The sequence below is a fragment of the Dermochelys coriacea genome, chromosome 2, assembly GCF_009764565.3.
Source record: "Dermochelys coriacea isolate rDerCor1 chromosome 2, rDerCor1.pri.v4, whole genome shotgun sequence".
Lineage (NCBI taxonomy): Eukaryota > Metazoa > Chordata > Testudines > Dermochelyidae > Dermochelys > Dermochelys coriacea.
This window is the reverse complement of record NC_050069.1, coordinates 33081676-33091505: the sequence shown is the minus strand read 5'-3', so window position 1 is coordinate 33091505 and position 9830 is coordinate 33081676. Positions and strand designations below refer to the sequence as shown.

General features: G+C 39.0%; 1 protein-coding gene across 1 annotated transcript in view; it reads right to left on the bottom strand.

The window, feature by feature from the left end:
* Positions 1-292: 292 nt before the first annotated feature.
* NUDCD1 (NudC domain containing 1) overlaps positions 293-9830 on the bottom strand; it is a 145587-nt gene continuing 136049 nt past the window's right edge. Inside the window, exons 9-10 of the mRNA XM_038391404.2 lie at positions 7378-7537; positions 293-2089 (exon numbers count right to left, since the gene is read on the bottom strand). Of these exons, the coding sequence (XP_038247332.1) occupies positions 1797-2089; positions 7378-7537 (453 nt within the window). The 3' untranslated portion in view covers positions 293-1796. The remainder of the gene's footprint in view (positions 2090-7377; positions 7538-9830) is intronic.

Below are 9830 nucleotides of genomic sequence, written 5' to 3'. Positions count from 1 at the left end.
TATGCAAATTGAGCTATGGCACCTTGCAAATTATTCCTACTGCTTCCAGAAAAAGACTATCCCTGGGGAAGTGAATGTAAGGATTATCATAGCAAGGATCTGGGAGCAAAGAACACTTCTTTTGGCAGAAGTCATTATGGTGCAGTGCAAACATCAGCCAGAATTTGGAGGTATGGAATATTCTTTGGTATTTATGTATTATAACCTTCAGAAAAAAATTAGAATGGTTTATTATGGTTTTAGCAAAAGGAAGGGCACACATTTGAAAATGATAAACGGAAGGGATAAAAAGTCATTTTAAACAGGTTTTTTTTTTTAATTTTATTTATGAATGTAATGTTTTAATTATTTTTAACTTGCAGAATAATACATGTTGCAGTCCTACACAGCCAGGCAGAGGGAACATTAGAAAAAGAGCATTTGAAATAGATTATTTGGACCTATAACAGCCAAATGGGTTCCCTGACATTTTGTAAATAGCATCCACCACATTTGCTTGCTGGCAGGGGCATTCATAAAGAGCTGTACCTTACAAAATGAGAGCACTCTATGGTAGGTGCTGAGTCTCAATCAAAACAAAAACCTGGTACAAAATCAGGCGACCATACCCCATACATTTTGAATAATCACACTCTGCTATGTCAGAGTCTGTGGTAGCATATGACAGATATAAGCCTCAAAATAAAATGAATGTAAAATGGGAATGCGAAAGTAACAAATATGGCTCTGCAACTGGAAACCATTTAATTATGGATTTTTTGAGCAGAAAAGTAGGTTGATTTATATCAGCTCATCAAGGCAATTGATCTTTTAAATAATAAACAATACCGTTAATTCTTCAAAAGGACATGGAAACATATGATTCTATGCAAGTATGAGTGGAATACATTTTAGGGTCCATTCCCATTGTTAACAAGTGTATTCAGAAAAAGGAGAAACACCTTTTTCACTTCAGTCAGTTTTGGTTCTGAGTAAATATGACCTTGTTTGAAGCTTAGAATGTTCTGCTCCCAAGAGAAAGCTACCAAAACCATTTTAGTTTTTAAGTTTTTAAAATGTTTGAAGATTTAATGGGAAGCACAAATGTGTTTCAATCAGACTACTACAATTGCATATCTATAATGAGGTTATTTGACCTGAATTAAAAAATATGCTGGAAAAAAGCAGATGCCCCACCCAACACACCATCATTTAGCCAGTGAACCATGATTTGCTAATACTAAGTGAAGACATTTAAATATTAACTGAGACTGAAATTTTCAAAAATAATTTAAATGGCTCTGTAAAATATCTATTAGTTGGGTAAAGTGTGATCTTTGCCTTGTGTTTATGTAAGCTTGTAGTAAAACAAAGACTTGTTTTATTTATCTGAACAATACACACAGCGAGAAACTATAGCAATTATACAAAATAGAAATAAGTGAATACTCAAGATCTTCTTGAATGGCAGAAGTGTGGTAGAAAAACTATATGAAAAAACAATGCATGGATGGATCATTTCACACATGCCTCCGGTAACTGATTAAAATGCTGCTAGCACAACAAAGCGTTTTCTTGCACTTTTCCATAGAATTGGAAGTCCCCAAAAAATTCAGTGACAATGGAGTTGAAAAGCTTTATCCAACTGGGCACAAAGACAACTTCCAGTGAACATATTTTGGTTGTCCTTTTAAAAATTAAACAGGGTACATATGATATTTTACTTCAACTGTATGTGATTTAACTTTTTAGGTAATATCTCATCATTTCTCAGACCAATTGTGAATACCTCCAAATCAACATGACATATTGGATAATTAATTTTCAGTGTTTACCTTTATTAAAAACAAGGATTTTGTTGTGAGAACAAATAATCTCTCATTTGTAGCTTGAAAGCCCAAGATAGGATCACTGGCTTCTAGGGTTGCTACCAGCTGCTTAGCAACCTGCCCTACTTGTCTTCCCTCCTTCCTGTTGTAGAGAACAGTGGACAGAGGAGCGGGCTGTCGATAGATGAACACTCGACGCAGGCACTCACAAATAGCAGCATAGGAGTAATTTGGAGGACAAGCAGTGAATTTTTTGTCTTGCTTTGATGCTTGGACATAACCTGCAAAGCATAGATATACAGAGGCAAGTAAAAGTCAATATATGTTAACTCTGCTTTATTCTGCCATTTCAGAATCCTGTGCTTATATTTTAAAACTAATTCACAAAAAGATAAAAATATACATAAAGGACAATTTAGTATTAATGGCTCCCTTTGTCCTCTTAACACTTATCTCTGACACCTCTATGCATGCCCCTCTCTATGCCTGAAGACCTGTTCTTGACAGACTCGTTCTTCCACTATCTCCTCCTCAGAACATACTTCTTCAGTGAGAAGTATAAGGCCTGGTACCACTTCCCAAAGAAGCGAGAACAGAACAGCTATTAGCAAAACTCTAAACACCACACACCATATTCTTCAAAAACGTACAGCACTTACTCTTGGAATACCAAATACTGACTGAAATATCATCTATAGACTACATTTGAAACAAATTTATTCTTCAAAACCATGAGTCAAATTGAGTTGGTTCTTAAAGAAATGTAGCACCCTGTGTCACATAGGATGAGTTGGGGTAAAAACAAACAGTAAAACACAGATCCACCACATTCCCCATAGAGTTACAACTCACTGAATTATCATGCACAGGCTACATCAGGGGCTGAAGAAGAAATATATTCCATCACTGAATAACATGGACAACTGCCCTCTTTCAAACTGATTGCCATCCAATATAGTTTCGAATGGGAGTGAGGCTATAAGGCCGGTCTTAGCAAAATGGGCTACCATCTTCCAAGGACAGCTTGGCTTCACTCTCATTAGAAACAATGTGAGGCAGTGGCCATTTTGAAAAAGACAGTTCTGTTAGTAGCAGGGACACATTCTATTTCTTCCTGTTCCCCTAAGGTGTGATTACAGGGCATAGTTTAGGTTGTTTGGGTACCTTAGCTGTGCATTTCCATACCTTAACATGTTTAGATTTATTTTATGTTTAACCCTAACTCAAAACTTCCTGGGTTTGTAAATGCTTGTTTTTGGAATAAATACAACATTCCTACAATATCTGTATTCTTAAGTTACTGATATTTGCTCAATCTTAACTCTAGTTTAACACAGTTTTTATCTGGGAATAACTTGTTACTACTAAGCTAGACAGCCAGTGGCACAGATAAGGAGCCAAGGCTGCTCCAAGGGATAGCCTAGCCCAGCCCAGGAAAAGTTTTAATAAAGAGTGTTAGCCAATACATTTAATTCATGTATTTTTAAATCCTAGTGTAGACAAGGCAAGTTGGGTTTAAAAACAATCCAGAAGGTGAGGGACTCTAGAGCCAATCGCTACCATATCATATGTTGAAATACGTCTTGGCCTGTTTACATTGGGGCTTAAAAGTAAACGAATGTGTTTTAATTAATTTTTAAATGCCTTATTTTTCAGTCTAGACCAGTGGTCTCAAAAGTGGGGTGCGCAAGACCATCCCTGAGGGTGCATAGCAGGAGGAGCGCTGCCAAAGGAGCACCACTGGCACGGCGGAGGCAGCGCTCCTGGACCTTTGATTCTTCGGTGGCACGCCGACGGCAGCTCGGCTCTCACCACTCTGTCTTCGGCGGCACGCCGGCGGCAATTCTTCTTCTTCTTCTTTTTTTTTTGCTGCCTTAGAGCTGGCCCTGGGGGTGCGCGATCCAAAAGTTTGGAGTCCACTGGTCTAGACATAGCCATGGCAGCTACATGGGGCTGGTAGCAGACTACAGACTGCTGAGCAGCCAGGAGAGAAGGAAGAGAGGCCTTCAAGTCAGCCATGGATTTAGAAGGGCAAGACCAAACACTCCCATCCTTCCAACCAGCTGCAGTAATGAGAGGGGAATAAAACCACTGTAGAGTTTCTTGTATGTGTGTGGGGGGACACCCTCAAAAACCAACTTTTTCTTTACAGATTCATAGAGCTCAAAGCCGGAAGAAACTATTAGATCAACTAGTTTGACCTTCTGCATATCACAAGCCATTACATTTCACCCTATTACCCCTGTATTCAGACCAGTAATTTGTATTTGGCTAAAACATAATTTCCAGAAAGGCATCCAGAGATAGAGAATCCACCGCTTCCCTTGGTAGTTTGCTAGGTTTAATCACCCTCACTAAAAAATTTGTGCTTTATTAGGGATGCAGGGACATGGACAATCTTTACCCCATCTCACACACATACAACGGTGACTACTGCAAAGAGAGGGAGTGAAGGCATTGTTCTTTTGGCTCTACTTTGCACAAAGAGGAGGATTTGGCCCACAAAGGATCACAATTCTCCAATCACTCTTTATGTACTGTGGGACTAATTTTAGATCAGCAATGAAAATAGGGAAAAGAAGAGAACAAGACTACAGGCGTTGTGTTAGTGAATAAGATGAGCACCGTGGATTCTTTAAAACTACCTTCTTTATCCCACAAGATGCTCACTTACTACCACGGGCTCTAGCATGATATTTCTAATGTTTGGTTGTAGATAAACAAGGTTGTGACGTATGTCTTTTCTGGCAAATAAAAGGTAAACTAGATTAGCACAGAAGTGTAAACTTCAACATGGTACTGTAAATGATAGTACAGTAAGGAGGAAAATGTGGAGGAACAATGATTTTTTACCCCCAAAAGCACAAAGCTTGAAGAGGAATTTTAATTTTCTTCCATTTATTTCCAAAATTATAGAAATATTGGTGCACCTAAAGTCTTAAAACAGTATTAATGATTAATTATAAGATGCTTAAAATTAATCACTACTAGTTTGGAAAAAGATTTGCCTTATCTTTTTTTTAAGCATTATAAAACCACTTTGCATACAAAAATAATGACAAATATACAGACTGAGTGATGACAGTAGATTTTAAAGGTACTTGAAGCCTAATGTGACATTAAATCAAGGTAAGAGGCTGATAAAAAGATAGTTCAAGTACAAAATAAAACAACAAATACAAAAGGAAAGGAAAATCAGGTATGGGAGTTCAAGTCCCAAAGCAGACAACAAAAGCAGTCTGGTCTGATTAGGTAGGCCACTATCCAGAACAAGTGTGTTCTCAGACTTTGCTGAAGCTATAATGAAAGTGAAGGATTTCTTAGCTTCTCTCACTGATTTAATGTGGGCTTGCATCAATGCCCCATATTTACTGTACTGAGATCTAGTCTCTTTTGCCCTCCTATTTCATCTGTTGGAAGTCATTCATGAGTCATGATGACTAGAACAAACGATGTAAAGGCAAGAGACAACCTCGGGAGCAGGGTTCTGCGGCCTGTTGCATTCTACTAGCTTATCAATACCCTAGTCAGGCAATTATTCATTGTTTCCTAGCAGCAAGTCCTGGAAATCTATGGGATTCATAAACTTGCAAGCATGCAACAACAGTTGTGTCTGCCTCTAACTGGAGGCGCTGGGACAACAGTTTAGGCGTTTTTCCTGTGGTTCCAGCACACTCACTGAGGCAGAAAATAAGATCCAGAGACCAGTGGGAGGGATCTTATAGTTATCACAGTCTATGTGAAATCTTGGGCTTGACTAATTTTGATGGCAATAAGATATACAGCTCTCAGAGCTACAACCCTTAGATTCAGAAATAGAAACCAGATTCAAAAGGCTGAAATACAAGAAGAGGTATTTTATTAATAACTAGTTAATAAACTAAAGGACAACATTGGCATAAGAGCAAACGGATATAAACTGGTCATGAACACATTCAAGCTAGAAATAGAAGAAGGATGCTAATCATCAGAGGAGTGAGGTTCTGGAATAGTCTTCTAATAGGAGTTGTGGGGGCAAACAATGAGGGTAATTACTTTTGAGAGAGCTAGACAAATTTATGAGTGCAACTGTACAACGGGATTGCTTGTGATGGTAGGGGGGTAGCATTCAGCAGCCCTGGGACTTACTTCTGGTTCCTGTCTTATGTTCCTAAAAGCTCATGTTTCAGCTGGCTATCTGCAGGGGTAAAGAAGGGATGTTTCTCTCCCCCAGTGTATTATGAGATTTTTTTTTTTAAAAAGTCTCTCTGTGATGCATTAGGAATGGCTATGGATGGAGATGGGACATAGGATGGAGAGGGCCAAAGCTCTAAGGTGGCACCAAGCAGGTTCTTGGTTTGCTGGAATTCTTGCTCACATGATCAAGGCCTAATTGATTGCCATGTATGGGTTCGGGAAGCAATTTTCCCCCAGGTCAGATTGGCAGTCACCTTAGGGAAGGGTTCTGCTTTCCTCGGCAGCCTGGAGTACAGGTCACTTGCCAGGATTATCTGAGTATATTACACTTAATCTGTTTCCTGCCATTGTGGGGTCTTGTGCACCTTGTTCCTTCCTATTTTCTGCCTGTGGCACATAATAGATCTAATCTCCTGTGGGCTGTAATACTTTGGTCTAATTTCAGCTTCTGGATGGTGTTGATGGCCCGTGAAACACAGGTCAACCTAGATGACCTGGTGGTACCCTTTGGCCTTGAACTCTATGACCATGATGTTTACAGACCAGCAGCTAGATGAAAATAGCCAACATGTAAAAGATGAACAATATCAGTCTCCTTGCTGCTAAGGTTAATTATTTAAAAGAAAATTACATGATGGTTACTAAGACGAGCCTTTATTTTAAATGTGAAAAGTTGAAAAATAATATGAAATGTGAATGTGAGGCTACTTGGCCTGTCACCTGGAACTTAAAGAGTCAGCAGACTCTGAAGACCACTTGTTAAAAACGTATCTTGCCATGAACACATTACACCTGTACTCTATGCCCTGCACTAGATACCTGCTGGTTTCTGGTAGCCTTAAAGGTGCTGCTTGTGAGCTAAAAAGCTTGAAATTGCTTGGCGCCTACTTACCCAAGAGACTACCTCTTTTCCTGGGCCATATGGCCACAGCTGAGGTCAGCAACGGTACTCAAGCTGAAACATCTCATTATAAAAGGGAGCGTCTTTGACTATTGAGCTCCTTTCATGATCTGAAATAGCCCAAGTCTGTTGACATTTAAGGCTCATCTCTTCTCCCTGATATTCTGTCAAGTATTCTTAAACCTCTTGTTCACATATTTATAAACATTTAGTTATGAAGAATGACACATTGACCTCAACGTTCTTGTGATTAGATAACCTTTTTAACTTCTAAGCTGATCTTCTGTCAAGGCACACATATTACCTATACTTCTGTTCTAGTATTTCTAAAATTAATCCAACATTCTCTTATCAATAGAATTAATGCACTAATCAATCAAAATTTAGTTAGAGTAACTCATGAACAGAACATAGATCTAATGGAAATGAGATAGCAAAACCCTGAGTATCATTTTTAGAAAGAGACAGGCCACTGAGCAGTTCATTCCATACCTAAAGCGTTGAAAGTTGCAATGTGCTCCCACATACTGTCCGGTTGATCAGAGCGTGGCTGCCAGAGAAGAGCATCAATATCATGCCGTAAACAGAAGCAAGGCATTTCTTTGGGATTCACGACTGCTGAGAAGAGATACTGGTTGCTTCCAAGATTCACCTAAAAAAGAAATTAAATAAATCTTGAAGATGAATTCAAAAATTGCAAAGTACTCACAATATAAATAGCAGCAGATTTTCTGTCATATGTACAGTTAAGACACTGGGTATAATTTTAGGCCCTGGGAATGTTTTCTTGCCGTGCTGTATTACTGAAACATATTTGTTTGCAATGTTGTTGTAGCCATGTTGGACCCAGAAGATCAGAGAGAGAGAGAGAGAAGGTGGGTGAAGTAATATCATTTAATAGACCAACTTCTGTTGGTGGAAGAGAAGCTTACAAGCTTTGCAGAGCTCTACAGTATGATGGTCTCTAGGGTATGGGTTCTCCAGATGGGTGTTGAGGCACTCAGGATGGGGTCACAAAAAAGTTTCAAAGAATAATTTCTATACAGTTAACTGGGGCAGGACTGTTGCCGCAGTATGGAACAGATTTCTAAGCACTGATATCATTTGTTTAGTACACTGAAAATATGAAATTCAAGCCATTTAATTTTATTGACTCAGTTTGACCATAATTATTAGGTTTCAGACCACAGCCCTAATTATCAGGACAAATCCTATTCACTTTCCACATGAGTGATTCCCAGTGACTGCGATGGCTTGTATGAGAAAAGCTCGTAGGATTCATCCCAATATCCTATCTAAACACAACACCACACAATTAAATGTCGCATATCATTTTAATTTACTATGAAATAGTCTTCTTGGATAATTAACAACAATATGCTTATGTAGCACTAGCTACCAAATCCTCAAGAAGGAGGGTATTATATGAAAAAGGGAAAGTAATTAAGTGACATGGCCAAGGCCACTGAAGGATTAGCAGGCAGGAGTTCCTTGATCCCAGTGTGATGCTCAGATAACACCTATATTTTCTAGAGGAATAAATGTACTTGAGATCTCCTTTACACTTGAAAATGTTCTCACATTTCAAGAGTATAGCAGTTGTTGCTAAATTAAGATACTCTGAATTATTGTAATTTGAAGCAGGTGATGGAGATGTGAGATTGCTACACCTGGTTTCAGATCATGCTACAAGTTTATTAGTATTATTACTCCTCTAAGCAGGTTCTGAATGATGTTGAATCTCATAGATCAGTAGTTTGGTAAGGGCAGTGCCCCGTACTTGGATTTTTACATTGATTGTTAATTATTTTTATTCTGGTAGTATCTAGAGGCCACAGCGCCATTGTGTGGGCACTGTACAAAAATATAATAGAAATGGTCCATTCTGCGAAAAAAAAACTTACATTCTAAGGATAATATGAAAGATAGCACATACATACAGCAGATGGAGAATTGAGACACAGAGAGATTAAATTATTTGCCCAAGGTTATGCAGGGAGACTGCAATATAGGTGGGAACTGAACCCAAATCTTGTAAGTTAAGCCTCAGCTACAAAGCATCTTTCCTTGGACAGCAGCTCCTCCTCCTCCTCGACAGCTGCTTCCATAAGCATCCAGGCTCTTCAGATGTATTAGCAGCTGTAAAAGATGTGAAGTAACCCTAGCAGTCAACTGGGGCTTACTGCAACAAGGAGAACAGCAAGGACAGATTTCCTAGCCATCAACAGGCAAAGAGCTGCCAGTATGGCTGGAGTCAAGAGCATCAGTCCGGTACTTTATGGAGACTGGACAGTGAGATGTAAGAAATTATATTTTTTACTAAGGGCTGAAAATGTGCTCAATACTGGGCAAGATGGAAAGTCCAAATAATCTATGCTCCAAAAAAGTTGACAATCTAGCAGACGAAGGGTGTCAAGTAGCAAAGCAGAAACAAGCAGACCAGTCGCAGTGGACACCGAGGAGCACAACAGAGCGTCACAGAGAGATGTGTGTAGGAAGTGGGGACTGAAATGAAAAGAAGAAAATGGCAGTGAGAAGTTTTTGGGAAAAGAAATTAAATTAGATTTTTCAGGTTTTACTAACTGTAAACTTCAATTCACATAATTAGAGATGTGCTTTGATTTTAACATTACCTATACGTGTACAGATTAACCAAGCACTGTAACTGTATCTTTGAAATTTCTATAGTCCCTATCCCCATGGTATCTTAGAGCTACAATTGCTAGAGATAGTGTGGAATCACAAATGGGATCAAGATCCATGAAATGCTTTCTCAGGAAGTGGCCCACAGCCCTAAGATCAGAGAATTTGTGTGCTAAAAAAGATGCACTCCACAGCTACCTGGCTCTCTATGACAACTCTTAGGGTTTCTTGTAGCCCCTACTAACCCCTATTTATCTTCCTGAGGTACTGATAATGCAACAACCACTGTGACATCTACAGTA